At 42.4% G+C, this 23753-nt stretch overlaps 1 protein-coding gene and 1 pseudogene across 2 annotated transcripts in view; both read left to right on the top strand.

Annotated features, from left to right (window-relative positions):
• Positions 1-15895, top strand: part of LOC311244488 (forkhead box protein J3-like) — a 182091-nt pseudogene extending 166196 nt beyond the window's left edge. Inside the window, exons 10-11 of the transcript XR_014621001.1 lie at positions 1465-1545; positions 15762-15895. The product of XR_014621001.1 is annotated as a forkhead box protein J3-like (transcript). The remainder of the gene's footprint in view (positions 1-1464; positions 1546-15761) is intronic.
• A 6353-nt stretch (positions 15896-22248) lies between these two features.
• Positions 22249-23753, top strand: part of pdpn (podoplanin) — an 11272-nt gene continuing 9767 nt past the window's right edge. Inside the window, exon 1 of the mRNA XM_084333807.1 lies at positions 22249-22870. Within this exon, the coding sequence (XP_084189933.1) occupies positions 22807-22870 (64 nt within the window). The 5' untranslated portion in view covers positions 22249-22806. The remainder of the gene's footprint in view (positions 22871-23753) is intronic.

The following is a 23753-nucleotide window of genomic DNA, read 5'->3' on the forward strand; positions in this document are numbered from 1 at the left end:
CGTTAGATTCCTCTTACCGTTCGCCGATGAGACTGGAGGAAAAATATTCCAATTATTTGACGTCGATCTGCTGGATCCATTTCCCGTTTGTATGACACAATAAACGCCGAAATCATATTGATTATTGCGTTTCGAAAGCGATCCCAATGCACTCGATTGTGTCTCTTGATCCACGTTACAAGATATTACTACCGGAGGATTCTCCCAGATGTACCGAGCGCCACTTCCGGTTTGTCTTGGAGTGTAACTCGCCCGACATCCACCGTTGCAATATCAGAACAGGGTCCAGCTGCAGTCCCGGAGGGAGGCTGGATGAATTATGAATGCCATGGCGAATTTTTTTTATATTGATCCCAAAAATGAGTTAACTCGTTTCTGGCGCACAACGCATGGCAGGCAACAACGAGTATACTTGTTTTTGGCGCACAATGTGTTAATGTCGCACCGAAAACAACCAGATCAAATTCCTTGTATGTAAAAACTACTTGGCAATAGAGACCTTTCTGATTCTTATATATATATGTGTGTAGACAACCGCCCACATACAACCACTGACCAGAATGTTCTAATAATACATACACATAGAGATTTGTGTAATTTAAATACAATAAAATAATATAATTAAACTGTAGCCTACTAGAATTTCTAACACCATTCATCCACCTCAAGCTGAAAGATTTAATTAGACTCATTGATCAGAAACACTATATCTTCTGGACCCACACCTATTTGGGTTCCTGGGGGTCAAATTAAGCAGGCTATTCTCTGCCCTGGCTCCACAATGGTGGAACGAACTTCCCACCACAGTTAGGACAGCTGAACCCCCCCCCCCCCCCCCCCCCCCCAATATTCCGCCATCAACTAAAAACACTTCTTCAATCAATATCAGAATTGAAAATTTGTATGAATCACTTCCTTACTGTCTTTTACTATTATGTACTATGCTACTATGTCTATACTAATATATACTATGTACTATGCTTCTATGCCTATACTACTACCTATTATGCTAATATGTCTATACTATTATACTATACTTGAGTGTAGCACTCAAGTTCAACACTGCTAGACGAACAACACCACGTACCCTTAGTTGCCAGACTTGTTGTACACAATTTGAAAGTCGCTTTGGATAAAAGCCTCAGCTAAATTACTAAATGTAAAATGTGATCACCATGAACTTGGAATTGGAATTACAACTCCTCTTCTATCCTTGGTTAACGTGAAACCTAATGATGATCATCCAACATTAACATTACGGTCTCTCAACATAATTTTCTGTGACACCTCTCAATTACTAGTGTGAGAATATAAGATGACTGCACTTTTTCAAGTGTAATTCTCAGCGATTTAACCTTGGGTTAAATTGTTACAACCCCCCCCCCCCCCCCCCCCCCCCCTACACCACCACCACCACTACTGTACCAGTCTGACTTTTGACCTTTGTGTTTTCTTTGTCCACAGGGAATATGTACATGGATTCCAGACAGACCATGTCGTCTCTCATGGGACCCCCAGGTTACCCCCACATGTCCACCATGACAGGTGACTGCTCTCCAGAGGGTCCGGTAGCATGTCAGTGGGCTCTCATAACACTCATAGCACGCATAGCAGGTCAGTGGCCTGGCTCACACAAGTAGGAGGTAGGCCTGTGTAAGCATTCCAGCCACGCCAGCTGTCAAGAAATTACTTAAAACAGTAAGCGGGATGTGTGTGTGTGTGTGTGTGTGTGTGTGTGTGTGTGTGTGTGTGTGTGTGTGTGTGTGTGTGTGTGTGTGTGTGTGTGTGTGTGTGTGTGTGTGTGTGTGTGTGTGTGTGTGTGTGTGTGTGTGTGTGTGTGTGTGTGTGTGTGTGTGTGTGTGTGTGTGTGTGTGTGTGTGTGTGTGTGTGTGTGTGTGTGTGTGTGTGTGTGTGTGTGTGTGTGTGTGCGTGCGTGCATGCATACAGATAGTAGCTATATGTCAAAACATGCATGTTTGTGTGTTTACCTCAGGGCTGTCTTCAACTAAATATATTCTTAGTCCACTAATATTCATAGGATTTGTCCTGTGAAATGTGCAATAATGTAGAAGGGTTTCTTTAAAAGTTCACCAGAGACATGCTTATCGTTTTTCAAGAAATAACTCATTCAGCAACGGAAAATACGGACAACTAGTTTTTCACAATTGCTAAAACACATTTCATGAAACTGCCCTCACTTTTCCCAAAACTCTAAACACAAAACACTTTCCTCAAGCTACATACACAAAACCTCATATTGGGCCTCATTCAACAATACTCTCTTATTATTTTTCTTATATTCTTGCTTACCTGTCTGTTAAGAGAACAATAAGAAAAGCCACCGCCACATTCACCAAGCCGTTCTTAACACTTTGATTACCACTGGTGAACATGGTAAAACGTGGTTAAATGCCACCACCCACTTCAATGATAGCGTTGTGAACGCATAATCTCTGTCTTAAATTATGGCTATGTGTCTAATCTGCCCGTCGTTTATCAATGACTTGTTTGCAGTCAACATTGTCGAAACGGATAGTTTTTTAATCGGTTCATTTCCGTTTTATAGCATTTTGAAAAGCCCTCGTTTTTCAGGAAAATATATAGATTCCGTGATAAACGGCATTTACTGGAATATTCTGGCATACACAAAAACTTAAAAAAATTTTGGCCTATTTATTAATCGTTTTCAAATAAACGCTAGATTATCGATAGTATATGTGTACTTATGCACGCTATAGAAGCGGGCTGAAATATCGATTCTCTCATTTCCTGATCAGCGCGCACACACAGACACACACACACACATATGAGACACGTTGATATATCTGTGAAAAAAGCTCTGATTACCCCAAGTAAAATAGATTCCTTACCTCAGATCAGATGTTATCCAAAAAGATTATTCCAATTCCTGATCGCCATTCCAAATATCGATCGCGTTTATTGATTCAGCGTTGGGTGCTGGAAATACATAATCCACACGTTTTCCGGGCCGGCGATCAACTTGGGTCTCTTCAGTTGGCTTGACGGAAAAGTAAAATGAGGAAACTGGCCCCCCTCCCCTTCATCAGTCTAAACTAATGGGGTGCAGTTACACAGGGAGAGACGATAGGGGGTGGTATCTTCCAAACAAACGCTATATGTCGTTGGCGGCACTCAACTGGCGGCATGAACTAACGACTTATAGCGTCGTTGGCATCCAAAGTGTTAACGTCCAAATCGGTTCTTACCCAGGTCGGTTGCATGATGAATCCCACTCATTCTTAAACTGAAATGCGCGCTCACGCTAAATTCATTTGCATACAGACACGCCCGCCATCTCCTTATAAGGCGAATGAGGCATGTGTAAAACAGCCGAGTTTCGGCATCTGATCGCTGTCTGATATTATTCAACAGGAAGCGATTTGCGACTGATCTCAAAATGACACACACACACACACGTCTCACGACTTGCGACTCAGTGCATGTGTGTGTGTGTGTTCCTGTGGGTCGCTCATCGCATGTGTGTGTGTTAATCTGATGACAAATAAAGACTTATACTTGTACATATACGTATACTGCATACTGTATAGTGCGAAATAAATCGTTCCAGCAAAGTAGGCTTTGTCAATACTGAACGACTTGACGACGCTTGTCAAGACCCAATCGCGCAGTATACTGATATGTATATGTCGCTGATCCTATGCTCTCTCCTTTCAGAGAGAGATGACAGGTGACCGATCCGGTATTTCCGAACCTATAGGCATCAGCATCTAACTGTTCTAACAGCAATATATAATCCATTTCAGAAGCAGAATGCACGCAATAAGTTATAATAATAATAATAATAAAGTTCTGGGTTTATAAAGTCGTATTTGGGGGTACTGTATTTGGGGGCAAATGACCAATGGTTTGCTTTCAACCCATGAACTCCTTCCTCTCTCACCATTTTATATATATATTTTTATTTTATCTACTAAAACTGTATTGTATTATATTGTTTGTTTTGTAAAGTGTCTTTGAGCATTAGGAAAATCGCTATATACATCTGATGTATTATTATTATTATGAATGGTAGGCTTTTTTTTTTTTTTTTTTTTTTATGCTTCTCATCTGGGTAAGAGTTTCTTATCTGGGTAAGAGTGCTCTTGACCACTCTTAGAATGTGGTCTTGCCTGAGAGAAAAGCAACAATAAAAAAACATTGCTGAATCCCAGGTAAGAACAAAATAAGAGGAAACGCAAGTTAAGAACGAAATCTGTTCGAGCATATGGGCAACTGTTTTGGTGTGATAGTTTGGTTTTGAAAAGAGAATGGGCCTCATTTATGAAGCGATATAAGAACAGATTTCGTTCTTATCTAGCATTTCCTCTTATTTTGTTCTTACCTGGGATTCAGCAATGTTTTCTTAAAATAATAAGAGAGTATTGTTGAATGAGGCCCAATGTTGTAGGAGTGCGGTAATAATAGCGCAGACGGAGTCGTGTTCCGATGCAAAACAAACTATTTTATTACACACTCTACTGTTGCACAAACAACGCTTCCATTCATCTTTCACTCGTCTCTTCTTAAACTACGTCATCCCCCGCTAAGGGTCACGGGAGATGTAGTAAACACAACAGTAGGCTAGAATGCCGTGAATTATGACCCAGTAGCTAGTACAATGTGATGTTTTGCTTTACAGTAATTACATAACTCCACTATCCTTATCAATATGTCACAGTTTTTTGACAATTTTAAATTAAGTAACAGTATACATACTGCATTTGGAAACATGACCTATACATGTACGATATAGGCCTAATACAGTAATGCAGCTTGTACACATCCGTCTTGCCCCCCACCCCCAAAGAAGAAAAGAAAAATCCTTTGGAACCTTCAGAAAACTGTGCACTCTGCACTGGCCTATATAGGTGTGGTCACATCATTCGCAACAAGTGTCTTACATTTTGAGTCGTTGTGTTTAATCAATGACACCAGATGTGTTCATTGTGTTCAACTTTTGCTGACTGTGGCTATAATTTTGCATCACATGAGCTTCAATGTGCACATTTGATCAGAGATTTTTGCAACATGTGTTTTAGCAAGACAAAATGTGTTTAGAGTTGTGAGAAAAGGGGATGGAGTTTTGTGAATTGTGTCAGGTGAAATGTGTTTGTGGTTTTGGCAAATGGCGGCTAGTTTTATTGAATGTGTTTAGGGAACTGGTAATTTGGTTTAGGGTATTGTGTTTTGTGTTTTAGCAATCATGAAAAACTGTAACATCTAAAACAACTAACCCACTAACCCAATCTTGGTATTGGTGACCAAACTGACAGAGTAATCTCCTAATTGACTATTGGACTAATTGACTAAGCCCAAGTTTACCTACAGCATGTGTGTGTGTGTGTGTGTGTGCCTGCCTGCCTGCCTGCCTGCCTGCCTGCCTGCCTGCCTGCCTGTGTGCGTGCGCCGTGCGTGCGTGCGTGTGTGTGTGTGTGTACGGGAGGCTGCAATTTGAAAGTGGCCCCGGTAAATGTCCACCCCCCCCCCCCCCCCAATGTACAGTGTCCTCCCCCTCAAATGTATATATTCTCTTTTTAGAAACTCTGTCTGTAAATAAACAGTACTGTATATTTGTATATCTTGTATGTCATAAATGTCTGGATGTAACAGTACTGTATATCTGTATGTCGTGTATGTCATAAATGTTATGAATTGAAAATGGGGGACCCTGATGTAAACAAGACGAAAGTCTTTCTCTTGTCTGCATCCCCTTAACAATTGTGTGTATTGAGCCGTACTGTATTGTACCCATTCTGCAATCTGTTAATAACATTTTCAATCAATCAATCAAAGGATTTGTACTTGTTGCAGCTGTTTTAGGCAGTAGGATTTGTACTCGTTGCGGCTTTTAGTAGGATGCAGTAGGATTTGCACACAAACACTACGATTTGTCTACAAACTCGGCACCCATTGTCTTTGGTTGACTGGCCACTTCACACGTAGTGTTCACATCTACGACGGCCCGGTCCATTCAGCTGTGTGGAGGAAGGTTCTTTTTATTCTGGGAGCTATTGGATTGTTTTCATTGTTTTCACAATGACTGGTGAGATGGGGGATTGCACTATTCACACATCGTGTAGGTTGCTCACAAATCCACCCTGTTCAAGATTCAAGATTTGTTTATTGTCATGTGCACAGTTAAACAGACAGTTTTGCAGTACAATGAAAATCTTATTTAGCTAGTCCGCCCTTCACACAAAATCACAGATCACAGTTATTAACAAACAAAAAAATTGCAACTTAAGTACAAGCAATGTACAACAAGTATGAACAACTGAAAGAGAGCCACAGTGTGTGTGTGTGTGTGTGTGTGTGTGTGTGTGTGTGTGTGTGTGTGTGCGCATGCATGTGTGTGTATGTGTGTGTGTGTGCGCATGCATGTGTGTGTGTGTGTGTGTGTGTGTGTGTGTGTGTGTGTGTGTGTGTGTGTGTGTGTGTGTGTGTGGATAAAGTATTGCACTCTAGAGTGCAAGAATCACTAGAGTATCACTAGCCGTTTTCACACAGAACTCACAGCATTATACCGCAATATGGATTCTCTTTCCCCCTCCAATCTGCCGGTGTTGGGTTGTCCACACTAAACCTAGCAAGATGGTAGAAGTGTGTGTGTTCAGACAGAATGCTGTGATGCTGTGTTCCCGAGTCGTATAGATGGAGACGCAGCACGGATATGATAGATGCAGCATGTTCTGAAATATGTCTCCAAAAGCACACACACGCAATGAAAAATACTATCAAATTGACCTGCATAACTCACAATGATTAGTTAAGACAAGCTTTCTAGGCTTTTGAAAATGCACTGCAGACCTTGCTGGTAACGGGGCAGCCGATAGGAGAGGAACCTCCAAATCACAAGTCTTCAAGTCCAGGGCGCTTCATTACTTAAGGCAACCATCTTGCGCCTAGCACGCCCCCGTGGCGACGCGGCAGCGCCAGAGCAGAGCGCAGCGGCAGGCGGCAGCGGCAGAGCGGCAGCGGCGCACAGGTTGCCGCACGCAATCCCCCCTGTTTTAACATCGACGGTTAGCTCAACTCGTTCGCCAGCTTGCTGTGGAGCCTGCGGTCCAGTTGGTGACAAGTTCGAATCACTTCAATTTTTTTTTTTTTTTTTTTTACGTTTAATTAACACTTTGATCGCCGGGGTTAAATTCATAATTTACCATCCCTCGCCAGCCCTATTTAACATGGAGAAGTTCCCCTTCTTTGCAGGGCTATAACTTTTTTTATTTTATTGCTAAATTGACATTACTATGGCCCATTCAACGTCTTATATCTATTGTTCAGGGTGTAGCAACGTTATACTTTTTCATTCACATATTCATACTAAAATACGGTCTAAAGTATAAGTATGTTTTTATCGTTTTCTGCAGCTTTCTCCAGAACTTGATTTATAGCCCTAAATGCATTATATTGATGATCAAATACAGTTTGGTAGGAATCTGTGCGAGATAAAAAATTTCAAATGGACGTACTTCTAGAAGTTACTACGTATGATCTGATGATGACCGGATGGGGGGGGGGTCGTTTATAATTCCGTGGGCAAAGTTATATCATTCATCTAGTGATATGATCATTAGAGCAGTTAGTATAGAAGACATTACAAAATAACGCTGAAACTCACCGTAGCTTCCTCTCGCTGTTGGGAGATGAGCGTGGAACAGATTTTTTTCTATTATGGGATGTCGAAATATCCGATCCATTTCCAGGTTGTATAATAGTATATACGTCCAAATCATGTTGTTTATCGAGTTATTGGTAACGGATCACTATCCGTCGTGATCAGCTCGAGTCCTGGGACTATTACAGAGTGATCGGACCAAATTGAAATGAGCACCAGCTTCCACTTCCTGTTTCTTCCCTGGGCGATCCGCCGATCGGCCACCAGATGGCGCTCTTGAACCGTTAGAGAGTTGATAGGGGCTCACCAGTACATCTCATGTCTCCGGGGGAGAAATATGATTTCGATCACAGATTTTTGAAATATTGATATCAAAGATGCTGTCCAGCGTCTTCGGCAGAATACGCATGGCGGGGAATGACGTGTTCCAGCGTCAACGGTGATTAAAGTGTTAATTTATCGCCTCTCTATATAAACGTCTTTCTTTCGCCGGTTAAGTTTAGGCATTCTTTCGGAGTTGGTTATGGTTAGGGTTAAGTTTAGGCATTCTTTCGGAGTTGCTTAAGGTTAGGGTTAAGTTTAGGCATTCTTTCGGAGTTGGTTAAGGTTAGAGTTTGTCGCATAGCATGGCAATAGAATGCAGCCTATTTCCGCTCTGCCGCTCTCTCGCTCTCTCGCTCTGCCGCGGTCACATGGGCGTCGTGGCCAATCAGAGAAACGCTGAACGCAAGTTAGTTGCCTGAAGTGTTGACGCGTCCAGGGCAGCCAGTTGATTTGCGTCTTCTCACATTGCATATTATTTTAATTAGACATAAAACATGCAGCCTATTATTATTATTATTATTATTATTATTATTATTATTATTATTATTATTATTATTATTATTATTATTATTATTATTATTATTATTATTATTATTATTATTATTATTATTATATCATGTGGTCAGCCTTTGTTCTATTCATGCGACAACTGTGAGTTAGCTATAGGATTACTCACAAATCCACCCTGTTAAGAGGGAAGTATGAACAACTGAAAGTGAGCCACAGTGTTTACCTACAGTGTGTGTGTGTGTGTGTGTGTGTGTGTGTGTGTGTGTGTGTGTGTGTGTGTGTGTGTGTGTGTGTGTGTGTGTGTGTGTGTGTGTGTTGTGTCGTGTCGTGTTGTGTGTGTGTGCGCGTGTGTGTGTTTTTCTCTTCTCTGTCTCCTTTTTAATGAGTATTAACCCTTAAAGGGGACATGAAGAATTCTAAGTGTTATTTCCATGGCCTAGAAACATTTCAATCAATAATGTTTGTGAACAGGAGCTACTCTCTCTCTCTCCCAGAAATCAGAGAAGTAAAGATGTCCTCAGGTATAAAGTCTGGAGCTGCTTCATAGATGACAATGAACGGGAGACTTATTTCGTGAACCCGCCGCAGAATGTGTGTTTGAATTTGTATACCCAAAAATGAGCTTCATTCTAATGTAGTGTTCTCAGTAGGGGTGTAACGTATACAAAAACCACGGTTCGGTACGTACCTCGGTTTTGAAGTCACGGTTCGGTACGGGTTTTCGGTACGGTGGGGGAAAGTTTGGCTTTCCATGTTCCACTCAGATCGATTGATTGATTGAAAACTTTATTAACAGATTGCAGAATGGGTACAATACAGTACGGCTCAATACACACAATTGTTAAGGGGATGCAGACCAGAGAAAGACTTTTGTCTTGTTTACATCAGGGTCCCCCATTTTCAATTCATCATAACATATATGACATACATGACATACAGATAGACAGTACTGCTACATCTATACATTTATGACATACCAGATTTACAAATACAGTACTGTTTGTGATACAAAAATAGTCTAAAAAAGAGAGTATATAAATTTGACGTAGAAACTGTACATTGGAGGAGGTTGGGTAGGTGGGGGGGGGACTGTACATTGGAGGTGGGTGGGGTGGGGGGGGGGGGGGGTTGGGTAGGGGGGTGGGGGGAATTGGGTAGGTGGGGTGGGGGAAACTGTACAAGCAAAACTGTACATTGGAATATCGACGAAACCATACTTGGTTCCAAGAAGAGGGTCTTGTGTATTCTTGGGTTAGGTAATTTACTGTACATTGGAGGGGGTTGGGTTGCGTCTATGCCAAATACAACGCTGTTCGGTTTCCGGGTTCCTCTGATTGGCCACGACGCCCACGTGACCCCGATGACCGCCAATCAGAGGAACCCGGAAACTGAACAGCGTTGTATTTGGCATAGACGCGGTTGGGTTAGGACATTTACAGGGGCCAGTTTCGAATTGCAGTCTCCTGTAGGTGTTCTGTTAGGGCAGGGGTTGGCGGAGCCCAATAGCAGAACACAGGAGGAGAGAGAATGGAGCGTTTTTTGGTTGGCTTTAATGTTTACCCCCAAGCAGACAGGGTTACAGGTTTAGAATGTGCAACAGGTACAAGAATGTGCAATGGACGAGAGCAGGTGCACTCCTTGTGCAGCACAGGGCGTCCAGGTGGGTGATGTCTCGGAGCGGTGGTCCTGGGCACAGAGAGAACAAGATTAGGACAAGGTATTTCAACAAGGACAGAGTAGCAAGGCTAGGGTTCGTTGTCGTACCTAGGAACTTAGGTTAACACTGCGACGAGGGTAGAGCAGGATCCGTGGGCTGAAGTAGTAGTTCGCTGACGAGGGAATCCCTCACAGCCGTGTCAATTAGTGTCCCACTGGCAACGTGGGAATCCTGGGGTCGGATGCTGCCCATATAAGGGTGTGAGAGGATGAGGGGTGAGGAAGGCTTCCACCGTGATGGTGTGGAAGGAGGAGGGGTGAGGAAGGCTCTTGCCGTGACTATGACATGTTCTTTGAGAGTGGTTTTGAAAGTGGGTAGTGATTCACATTCCTTTACAGCTTTGGGTAGGGCGTTCCACATTGATGTGGCATAATTGCAAAACATGTTTAGTCCCTTGTTTGAGCCGAATCTGGGTTTAACATGATTTGTGGAGCTCCCTCTGGTGTTGTGGTCATGGTATTCACTGACCTTTGGGAAGTATTTTGACATGTACATGGGTATCTTAGTCGTGTAGTGTATCTTGTAGACCAGGCCCATTGCAAGTTGCTGTACTCTGTCTTCTACTCTAAGCCATCCTAGGTAGTCAAAGTGGGCAGGGGTGAGATGGGTTCTAGGAGTAAGGTCAAGTAGTAGTCTGACCAGTTTGTTTTGTGATGTTTGTAATCTTTTTTTTAGCGCCTTTGAGGTACTTTGGTACCATGAGGTGCACGCATAGTCGTAGTACCCTTGAATGAGTGCTCCTGCCAGAGTCTTCAGGGTATTCTTGTTTACCAGAGAGGAGATCCGGTACAAGAATCTAGTTCGTTGGTTGACTTTTTTTTATTACATTAGATGCCATTTTGTCACAGGAAAGATTTGCCTCTAGGATGGAACCTAGGTATGTAATTTCGTCTTTCCTTGTGACAATATTGTCACCCACTGTAACTGAGAAGCCGTCGGTCTTGCTGAGTTTGTTATTTGATCCGAAGAGAATGGACTCTGTTTTACCCAGGTGTAATGATAGTTTGTTATCAGCGAGCCAGGTGCAGATTCTGCCGAGTTCTGAGCTGAGGGTTTTTTCAACCTGTAACTTGTTCTTGTCAGAGACCAGCAGGGCTGGTCAGGGGTGATGTAGTGTGCAGTAACTAATTGTACTTGGCTGTCAACGAATATATAGTTGTAATTAGTGTGGATGACCACCCACACTCTTGTAATCCTTACTATTTATTTATTTATTATTCCGCCGATTTTTGTCCTGCCAGAGCTTTCACACCACACACAAGTGTAAGGTATCAAATCGACTCTAAACAGACAATTTTGGTCCATAGGAATGAATGGCGGAATGTTAATAACTAGAGTGTAGAAACTGCATTTTTTTTGTTTTATCATCACCTGTTGTAAATTGCGACAGTGGTCCCAATTTTGGACGTAGATATAAAACAACACGACTGTGCCCTCGCTCACAAAAGAAAAATAAATGGAATTGGACATTTCTATCTCAACTTATGGCCATTTCTTTGACAGTCATGCTCCACATCCACTCTAGCTGAAATCTGTGATTTCACCGTTCCTTCCCTTGTCTTCCGATCGCCACACGGGCCACAATTGTCGACAGAATTACACAATATCGCACATAACCCTTCAGGAAGTTCCTCAAGTGCTCATGTTAAAAGAACTAAGCTTCATCTCTTATCATTTTGCTTTAATCATCGTGAGAGTGAAGGAAGCGCAGCCTCATTGAAATGCATTGGGGATGGATTTGCGTCAGTTAGGATTTTAATCAATTAAGGCTTGCAGGTATGCATGTGACTTAAGGGAGGTATCAATCAACTCAGTACTGCCATGACCTAGCCATGCCCTCTCAGAGGCTTAACCCTTTAACTATACCACTTACATTAGACACCCTAGCACTCCCCTATGCTTAGGTCACGCCCCTTTTTTGTATCTTTTGAACCGTTTGTCGTAGAGACTTGCGGGTTGGGCCATTGTACTCAGTAGGGATATCCTCTTTCATTGGTCTATATTGACCACGCCCCCTATCATTTTTGGAACCGTTTGTCATAGAGACTCGCGGGAGATCCTCTCCCGTTGGCCGGCGGTGCACAGTCATATATTGAAATTAATAATCGACTCGATTTTTTATTTAATTATATTAGATTGTGAAAAAAACAGCCCCCGGTGGGCGGTCGTTAGTGGTTAACATACCGTTGTATTCGTTCGGTACACTACACAGCCGTTCGGTACGGTACGGTACACACTGAAACGGTTCGGTTCGGTACGGATACGTGTACCTTTACACCCCTAGTTCTCAGTGCTGAAAAGTAACCATACTCAGAACATCCCCCCAGGTGCTCACAGTGTCATGCATAGCTGTCAACCCTACCGGTTTTTCCGGTATTCTCCTGTTTTTTTAACCCTCTTCACGCGCTGTTCACGGCTCACGGATTGGTACGTATTTTGTACTTATTATTATTATTTTTTACAAAATGGCTGCAATTCTCCTCCGTGACGACAGGTGGCAGCAGTGTAGATTAGACCGTTATCACAGGAAGTCAGACCGTTGCGACCCGAAGAAGACAGCGACACGACCGGATAAAGCTCAGAGCTCAGGGGAGAGAGTAGACTGATGCACCGACGCGGCCGCGGACCGAGGGTGTCAAATCAACTTAGCCAGTGTCTCTTGATTGCCCACTCTGTGGCTTTTGTCTCTGGAACAAAAGGTTTGCAAATCTTCTGTGGATAAAACAATACAAATGCAGGAATGTGTTGGTTGGTGAACACTAACAGCCGTTTGCTCTGCGCCTCCACTGTCCCCTCCTGCCATTCCTCCACGGATAGCATGCCTTCACTGACGCCCAATTTCCTGAATGCGATTTATACATATAAATAAATTGATCCGTTTTAAAAGTTGTCGTGAATTGTCATGGTATGACAAATACAGTTACTGGTAACTCGCAGGCATTGCAGAGATATTGAGGAAAAACACAAAATCGCATTGGCTTTTTTTCTATCTCATTTTTCTCTGTAGAATGAATGAATGAAAACTTTATTTAACAGATTGCAGAATGGGTACAATACAGTACGGCTCAATACAGACATACAGACATACTACACAGACATAATAGACACACACACTGTTCCAAAAATGATATTCCCATTTCCCACTGCTAAATTAATGACCATAGGTATTTTGTATAGCTTTTTCAGGAACATGGCATGTATTTTTTTATCATGCATATCCTGTTACCTATATTTTTTTGCATTTTGCACAATCAATGCGGGCGTGACCACCTGCATTTCACTGTATGTGACAAATAAACCTCTTGATTCTTCTTGAGTTGTCGTATTAATATGTAGCCTACAGTGATGAAGGTATAAAGACACTGGTAATACATTGATTGATTGCTAACTTTAACAGATGGGTACAATACAGTATTGTGCAATACACAATTGTTAAGGGAATGCAGACCAGAGAAGGACTTCTTCCCCCATTTTCAATTCATCATAACATGTATGTATGAATTGTAAGATTTCAATAAATATGAACATGTTAATGCTACTACTACATAAACTGAATTTATACTGAATTTGTCTTACACTTAATGCAGGGATGTTCACAGCATTTCACTTTCAACCAGGTATCTGATTAATTTAATGTAGCAACTAGTTCACCCAGTCCTTGTTGGACTGATAACTTTAAGTGGTTGCCCAGTGGAGATTTAGGATTCACTGACTGTAGACTGTAAGAAAAAAAGCTGCAAGAAAACTAAATGTCTGGCATCTATGGTTTCCAAATACTGTCAAATTACAGTAAAATCAAATGCATTTACAGATTACAACCTTTATTTAATGGTTAATATTTTGATAAAAGGTAATTTACTGTATTTACTGTGTAGCATTTACACTCTACACAGTAGGAAAACAAAATAATACCGGTTTTGACCAGCAGCGACGAGGCAGCTCCATTGGGAGGGGGCGGGGCCGGGTGGGAGGGGGCGGGGCAAGGAGAATGGGCGGGGCTAAAACCTGCACGTTTTTTCAAATCGAAATGTTGACAGCTATGGTGTCATGTCATCTCTTCATTGTCTACAGTAATAATAATAATTTCTTAGATTTATATAACGCCTTTCAGGGAACCGACTTCAGACTTTATACCTGATGACATTACAAATTATAGTTTTAATTTGAGAGTATTCTAGTTTTTGGATTTGGAGCAGAGTTTTCATTGATATAATCTGGACGTATTAGACCAGAGGAATAACACACATGCATTCTGAAATTGGCCATAGTTCCCCTTTAAGTAGAAAACGCCTTGTTCACACTGTTACAGACAATTGGTCAAATTGAGTCAGTGGCCGACAGTATGAAGGAGTCTGGGTTTGTTCATTCATGTTGTCTGCCACGGCTAGTCAGGTGGGAGTGTTTCAGTGCCAGATGGTTTTTCAGTGCTTTCTGGCAGTTTGTCAGCTCTCGGCAGAAGCCACATAGCCTGCCAGTTTTTTTTTTCTTGTAGACTCAGAATAATAATATCCACTGCACGTCTCCGCCGTCTGTGTGCATCTGATCTGCCCCCCCCCCCCCCCCCGCCTGAAGTGTCTGAGTAGACCCGTCTCTACCTGCCTCTCCATTGTGAGGGATTATAAGGAGGGATGCACCGTCTGATACCAATACTGCTCCTGTCGGATATCAGGCCAACTCCAGGCTATAAGACAGGGTATCAGATATCAGGCCAACTCCAGGCTATAAGACAGGGTATCAGATATCAGGCCAACTCCAGGCTATAAGACAGGGTATCAGATATCAGGCCAACTCCAGGCTATAAGACAGGGTATCAGATATCAGGCCAACTCCAGGCTATAAGACAGGGTATCAGATATCAGGCCAACTCCAGGCTATAAGACAGGGTATCAGATATCAGGCCAACTCCAGGCTATAAGACAGGGTATCAGATATCAGGCCAACTCCAGGCTATAAGACAGGGTATCAGATATCAGGCCAACTCCAGGCTATAAGACAGGGTATCAGATATCAGGCCAACTCCAGGCTATAAGACAGGGTATCAGATATCAGGCCAACGACAGGGTATTGATATCAGGGAATGTTAGTATTCCCAATACTAAAATCCTATTAAAAGAGCCATGTGTAAAAGCCTCTTTAATGGAGAAAATTGTTTAGTTTTGTCCAGTTTTGTCTAGTCAGAAAAAGCAAACCCATTATAATAAAGACATGAATGGAATAAATCTTCTTGAAAAATATAAATGAAACAAGGTGGAGGTAGACCATGAAGGTACACAGTGAACCTTTTGTAATTTTTTTTACCGTATTTACTTTGTACTTTTTTACCTACAATTTCCACACCTTCGCGTCCAGTGGACCCGAACACCACGTATGTCATATAAAATGTGAGGGGGTACACAGCGTGCAGTGCACTCAATACCAATGTGTTCTTTTACATGTTCTTCACAGAAAATGAGCCAAGGCCAATGAGTCTCAGGTTAAAATAAATAATTTATCTTTTAGTAAACATGGGTCCCACAGACCCGAACACCACACAAGGGTTAACCCCTTCCAACTCCCTCTCTCTCTGCCCAGGTCACCACAGCCAGATGACTCAACAACAGCAGCAGCAGCAGCACCACATGCTGCCTCCAGGACACTTCCAGATGAGACGCCTGGTCGCCGCGGACGACATCCAGGACGACTTCGACTGGGACTCCATCGTCTAGAGAGACCCCCCGCCTAACGCCGGTGACAGAGGGACGAGGAGGACGAGTGAAAGACAAGTGACAGAGATGTGGAGAGAAGAGTCCAGGTGAGGTACGGATCCAACCCAACCTGACCCAACCTGAACACCCCCGTCCCCCCAATTATCACCTTACGGGAGAAACGGATGACAATCCCACTTTTTTTTTTATTAAAAATCTTTTATTTGTATTTATTTTTTTATACAAGAAGATCATCACTTAAAGACAATCATTAAGGGAAAAAACAACACTTAACAGGCTAACGTGACATGCCGAAATGTAAAAAAAGAAACAACACAAAGAGTGCCAACAGGTTTGCGAGTTGCCAAAATGTTTTTGAAAACGCCAGTTACAAGTGTTTATTGTTTTTTCATTTGTCGTAGCTGAGACCTATGTGTCCGTCCACCCAGAATGTGTGAGTGAGGGAATGGAGTAAAAAAAGAATAAAGGGTATTGTCAGGAAAGGGTACGTTGTCTTCTCTACACAAACACGGGACCAAAATGTGGAATATCTACGAATTCAAGAAGTTCCACTTTGGCCTTCGTAAAACACCACTCACCACCGTTTATTTCCAGTTCCTGTCGTCTGTCAGGGATGTGTGTTATGTTTGGATGGTAAAGGAATACAGATACTTGGCCGTGTGAGTTGAGCACCACCTTGTGGAATGACTCCTATAAGCTGATTGATTGATTGATTGAAAATTGTATTAACAGATTGCAGAATGGGTACAATACAGTACGGCTCAATACACACATTGTTAAGGGGATGCAGACCAGAGAAAGACTTTCGTCTTGTTTACATCAGTGTCCCCCATTTTCAATTCATCATACATTGGAGAGGGTGGGGGGGGGGGGGGGGATGTTGGACATTTACCGGGCTATTGTTTAGAAAAACACAATTCTGACATCCTACGTTCAAAAGTTACATTATTGTGCATTATTGTCACACAAAGACACCATAGTTTGGAGGTGTTGCACCCTCAGAAACACTTATATCCACCAGATCTCCCTTTCTGTCATCTACTTACCTTGTTTACATCTGTGTGTGTCAGCCTGACCTCGCCTAAGGTATGTCAATAAAGTACTACATGAAAAAAGGTACATATTGTACGTTATGTTATAGCTATATGTATTATATTTACGTATTTTATTGAAAATGTACAATATATGTACATATTACAAATAAGTATTACATATCGTCGCTGGCGGAAGAAAACCTTGTATATTCTTTTTATATTGTCTTTTTTTATAAATCAACTCAGTAGATCATCCTCCATATAATAATAATAATAATAACTTTATTTGTATAGCACTTTTCATACAGAGGTTGCAGTTCAAAGTGCTTCACAACAGTAAAAAATAGGCATAAGCGGGCATAAAAAGATAGACAGGTAGCAAGGTATGGCAAATCACAGTGTTTCACATTAGGATCTAGCATCCCAATAGGCTCTCCGCTTACAGTTTTCAGTAACACAAATAATAAAAATAGTTTAAAATGATTCAGTTTAAAAATAGTCTAAAAATTATAAAATAGAACAGACATAAAAAATACAGGCATGAGCGAGCATAGCAAGGTATGGTAAATCACAGTGTTTCACATTAGGATCTAGCATCCTAATAGGCTCTCTATTCAGTAATACAAATAATCACAGTGTTTCAGTAAGAAGTAAAAAGTGCAATAACCGACCCATGAATTTGATAGGCAGGGTATGGTAAATCACAGTGTTTCACATTAGGATCTAGCATCCTAATAGGCTCTCTATTCAGTAATACAAATAATGAAGTAGTTTAAAATGATTAATTTTAAAAATAGTCTAAAAATTATAAAATAGAACGGACATACAACAACAGTAAAAAATGTAAATAGCAAGGTTACAGTAAAAAGTGTGAAAAATAGTTTAAAATGATTCAGTTTAAAAATAGTCATCAGTAAGAAGTAAAAAGTGTGATAACCGACACATGAATTTGATAGGCAGTGTAAAATAAGATAAAATTAGCATAGTAAAGTAGGCAGGGTAAGAATAGTGCAGGTAAGTCATTGAAATGCCTGAGCAAAGAGATAGGTTTTAAGCTGTCTTTTGAAGATGTCTAGCGAGTTGGCTTCCCTGATGTTTTGGGGTAGTTTGTTCCACAGTTTTGGGGCATAGTTGATAAAGGCTGCATTACCGATCCTCTTTTGACTGTTTCTGGGAGCCTCTAGTAGTCCAGCAGCTGATGATCGCAGTGTTCTTGCTGGCGTGTAATTTATTAGAGTGTTGGTGATGTAGCTAGGTCCCTGTCCATTTAGAGCTTTGTATGTAAGGAGAAGGACCTTAAAGTCAATTCTAAATGTTACAGGAAGCCAGTGTAAAGTGGTGGTTTTACAAAGTTTAAACAATGGGAAAGCATTAAACCGATCATCTGTCTAAACCTCGGAACTCTATTTGCCCTCAAATCTGTGTTCGTTTTTTTTCATCTCCTGAAAAGTTGGGTTTTTGGAGTTACGAGGTTTTCTTCCTCCAGCGACGATATTCAAAAAAGTTTAGCTTTTAAAGTTTTCAGAAAACGTTTGAGTTCTTGAGTGCCTTTACCGCAAGACTACCAAGACACACTTTTCTGATAACCTCGCCCAAACCCTAACCCTAACCACACTGTTACCTTAAACTAACCATAACCTTAACCTTAATGCTAACTTTATATCTTAACCATAAAACTAACCATCATCATAGTATGGCTGTGTTTGTATCGGAGTGGGTGGGTGGTTCAGTCTAGTGGTGAGAGCACTCGCCCGCGACCACAATCATTGTTGGTCTGTCTCCTGGTCACTGTGTTTCTTTTGGACTTTTGCCAATACAAAACATAAATATATGACTAATACAATGTGTAAATATATTATGTATAGCTATAACATAACGTACATTATGTACCTTTTATCAATTTGTAATTTATTTATGTTTTCTCTGTGGTCGATTAATGTTTTCTGATGAGACCTTGTTGGTGTGTTTGTGTGTGTGTGTGTGTTTGTGTGTGTGTGTGTGTGTGTGTGTGTGTGTGTGTGTGTGTGTGTGTGTGTGTGTGTGTGTGTGTGTGTGTGTGTGTGTGTGTGTGTGTGTGTGTGTGTGTGTGTGTGTGTGTGTGTGTGTGTGTGTGTGTCGTGCGTGCGTGCGTGCGTGCGTGCGTGCGTGCGTGCGTGCGTGCGTGCGTGCGTGCGTGCGTGCGTTTGTTTGTTTCAGGGACCAGCCCTGCCGGTAAATCCATGGTGCCATATTCTCAGGGTCTTAGTTTCATCTAGTCCAGTATTTTTTTTTGATCCACTTTTTCTCCCATTTTCTATATTTTTCTCCCATCCCAATTACGTATCATCCAATTAAACCCTCCCCTGTCACGAACGCTGTTTCTTGCCTCCCACAAGCCGGCTGCAATGTGGACTAAGTCATACATAGCACAAGTCCCCTCCGGTACTTGAGGTAACAGCAGTCGCATCTTTTCACCTGCGCAGCTCGATCTCTCAGTGGCGAGGAGTAACGCGTGGGAGGCTCACGCTGCCCCCGACACTTCCTGATTCTACTGCGCAGGCGCACCAACCGACCTGTAGGAGTCGCTGTCCACAACGCCCGATCCCCACCCATCAGTTTCCCACCCCCTAATACGGCCAATGTGTATTAGTATGAACGACCAGCTAAACTGAAAGCAATGTGGAACAGGCGAGCCCAGCGTCTCCGCATTTGTGGCGAGCGCCTTGCCCACTACGCCACGTAGCCGCCTTCATCTAGTCCAGTATTTTGTGAAGAGCACGAAGCGACTTCTCGTCTGTTTGTTCTGGTTTCTGTGTGCCGTGTACAACCTGTTGGCCAGTGTCTCTGTAACTGTGGTTTGAAAAGTATGTGCCATTAAACCTGAGTCCCAATGTGCCACCGTATCAGCTGACTGATAAGAAATACTGTGGTGTTAGGCTGCGCGCAACGCTGTGTCAAGATGAGACAGGGTTTCCACTGTTTGGACTGAGGATTTATCACAATAGGAGACGTTTAATAATTTTTTTCTCTCTAGACTTTTATTATCTTACTACTACCAATGTCAGTTAGCTCCTTGCAGTGGTAGGCCAGAGTAGGGAGGGTTGGCTAAGATTTCTAGGTGCCTCGTTTTGGATTTAGGACAAGCAGTTTTTGCACAAAGCCAAGCTTGGTAGCATCGGTGAAAAATGGTAGATTGATGTAAAGAAAAGAAAATTACATTTCAGTGAGGGAAATTACAAACTATAAAACAGGAAAGATGATAAGACCAAACAAAAATGTCTCAACCGCTAAAGAGTTTTTCTTTACTGTGATATTTTTTTTTCATGTGTACAAGTGTCTATAGTCTTCTCAGATTTCCTTTAGCATTCACACCATTCAAAAGCTCTATCCATACGAATCACATCAAAATGTTTGTATTTAATGGGTATATAATGACAATGACAATGAGAAGACAGGACCCTAAAATGCTCTTTTTGTCTCGGAAGAACAAAAAAAGTTCCATATTATTAAATGCTGTTTTTTGGGTGACCAGCATATATGTGTGTGTGTGTGTGTGTGTGTCTTGTATATTTGTGTGTTATTGTCCTTGTAAATACAGTATGTATTTCTCAATCCTCCCTTTGGAAAAACAAAAAACTGAAGAAAAATAAGAATAAGGGTGAGAGTATTTTGTTATTGGTCCTTCCAGAGATACAGTTATGTACAGACCTTCAGTATATTGTAAATATGTGATTTAAAAAAAGAGAAAAAAAAGAAAGGAAGAAAAATGCATCTGCTTTTTGTGTGTCATAAATATTCTGTGTATGGCAGTTCAGACTATAAAAAAAACAATGTTTCAGTGTTTATTAAACTGTCATTCATCATTTTTACCGCACTCGTCTTTGTGGTCGTTATTTCGCTGCTCGAGTCGAGTCGTGTACTTGAACTAAAGTGCTTGGAAACAAATGTGTTAATTGAATGACACTGTAGAGGCTGGTGACTGCCTGCCACATGTTTAACCTCCTCAGGCTTGGTTTCATGTCTCTCAGACGTCAGTCTCAGGCACATGATAATAATTTCTGACAACCTAATCTCTGAGGTTATGAGGTCAGATGAGACAACTTTCTCAGGCTAAATGTTTTTCATCATTTTGAATTTGGAAGAAGCTAACACTATAACAAAAAAGTGTGTTTACTTTTTTGCACAAAGCACATTTTCTAATTGTAAAATGGTAAAAAATGTATAATGTGGATGATTAATTTATTTGATCTGAATGGATTAAACCCTGGGACCCATGCCACACTTTTTCTTTTATCATTTTTGTCTATCTGTTTTATTTTTATTTCTTGTTGATAAGTCTTTATAGTTTTGTATGCTGAAATGTATTGTCTATCTATGTATGTTGTTTAAAAAAATATATATAATAAACTCCAAAGTGGATAGACCTCCAAACCCCTGCTGAAATGTGCTAGGTACAAGTGAATGAAACAGAAAGTATGAATGGTGTGGCCACTGAGCAGGATGTGCTGGATCACAACATGCTGTCCAACAGGTGTCAGCCTAGTGCCGAGAAACAGTTTGTTTGCTCTCCTCTCACATGTAAACCCCTGTAGACCACCAGGCCTGCCGTGTTTGGAAGTCACACAATGTTCTAACCGTATTTACAACTCTTTCTCACTGTGAAAGCCTGCTTAAAAGCCGCTCTGACCACCATCTGCCGACCGCAGATGGGCACTGGTGGTTTTTTTCTTACCAAAAACATGAGATTCATGCATTAAAAGAGCGTTGTAAAAAGGTGTCCGTCTCGGGAGGCAATGGGGGCGCTTGTTTCATTCATTGGTCTATTGTTAGGAGTCTGTTTGGTCATATATCATTAGCGCTGTCACACATTGTTTCCTGCTGGAGCATGTAAATAACACACGCTGGAACTGTCGTGCAATGCACTCCTGTTGCAGTGAATGAGTTGGATCTTTTTATTTGGGACAACTCCAAACACTGTTTACATGGCCCTTCTCCATTCATTCATGAGCGTTTGAAAGCTTCTTGTTTAGCTATCTGTGTAAGCTTGGCGATGTTTTGAGGCTCTTGTTTTGTCAGGGTGAATATATCATCTGTCTATTTATTTATATTGCCAAATGTGTGTATCTGTGTGTTGCTGATAATGCTGGACTTGCAAACGAGAGGGATGGCCGCACACCAAGTGAGCGTTATCTCACACGACACACGGGACTGGCCCGTTTGACAAGCAGGGGGCAGGACCAAGAGGACTGAGACAGACCACCTTACCACTGCTGCCCAACCCCCCCCCCCCCACCCCACCATCACTACCACCACCAACACCAGAACCAGCACCCCTCCTCCACTCCCAGCTCACTCTCCCTCTCTGTCTCTCACTCCCTCTCTCTCCTGCTGTGTGCCTGTCCCTCTCTCCATTTCCTCAAAGCAGCCAGAGCTCCTCTCTTCTCCTGCCCTCTCCACATCCCTCCAGCACTCCGTCTCTCCTCTCCTCTCTCTCTGTCTCTCTCTGTCTCTCTCTCTCTCTTTCTCTCTCTCTCTCTCTCTCACACACTCTCTTGAGAGAAAAAGACCGGCCCGCCTCGCCGCTCAACACTCTGGTTTTCCCCCACAGCGAGGAACCTCAAGGATCCCAGACACTCCTGCTACGTCTTCTTCAACTTCTGCGAAGCAATTATTTTATTTCTATTTTTTCCCCTAATTTTTTACTTTTTTTCCGGGTCCTGCTACCTTTCCTTCTCCCCCTCCTTCTCCCCCCCCCGCCCTCTGGAGAGGCCGGCGGTGGTGTGTGGCACGCGTGTGTGAAGAGTGTGTGTGAGGGCTCTCGTGTCTTGCTCTTTGCCCCCCGAGAGGGTTGCCCAGTACAGGCGGAGGAGAAACGACGACTTAAAGTTTGACACCAAGATGAAAGTTCAGCTGCTGCTCCTGTTGGCCCTGGTCGGTCCTTTCTGCTCCTTCACACGCGCAAGTAAGTCAACTCTCCACTTTCACACACACACACACACACACACACACACACACACACACACACACACACACACACACACACACACACACACACACACACACACACACACACACACACACACACACACACACACACACACCACTATACTTGTCCTGTTCTTAGCACACTGTGTCCCCTCACTCTCTCTCCTTCCATCTGTCCATTCTGCTCTCTCTTTCTCACACACACTTTCTCACACCACACCACACCTCATCTTTCACTCACTCGCTCCCTCTTTGTCTGGCTGGCTGGATGGCTGGCCTGCCACCCTGTTGCCTGTTGAAACGGTCCAGTTTGGTGGGGATTTGATGGGTGGAAAAATCCCTTTCAAATGCTAATGTTTTTGTGACAGTGCTTTTTTTCCCTCCATTCATTTTATTTGATTCTTTTTTTCTTCAATTTTTCCCCTCAATACATGATAACTGCTCGTGGCAAATGTAGCCGCAGAGTTGCCCATATGTACCAGCTAGCTGTGAATAGTATTTTTTTGGCCATGTCGTTGTGGAAAAGCAAAGCTTTGGCCCCGGGTGTTAATTCAATAAAGGGGGGGCCGCCTTGGCTGGACGGTCTGTGTGGATTTTAACAGTTTTACCCCCTCCCTCTCCTCCTCTTCCCCCTTCTCCTCCTCCCCCTCCTGTCTCCCTCTCTCTGTCTCTCCCTTTCCCTCCCCTGTTTCACTGTCCCCTATGTCCCCTATCCTTAAGCTGTGGAAAAGTTTGATTCAGAGACTAGATTGAGGGTCCGGGGGTGGGGCGGTGGGGGTGATGTAATGCTGGGAGCTCTCGCCGCCTCGTGCAACACATGAGTCTCTTGGCTGCTCAAGGTAAGATGAAGGAATATCCTT

This window comes from Notolepis coatsorum (genome assembly GCF_963971535.1).
Source record: "Notolepis coatsorum genome assembly, chromosome: 17".
Classification (NCBI taxonomy): Eukaryota; Metazoa; Chordata; class Actinopteri; order Aulopiformes; family Paralepididae; genus Notolepis; species Notolepis coatsorum.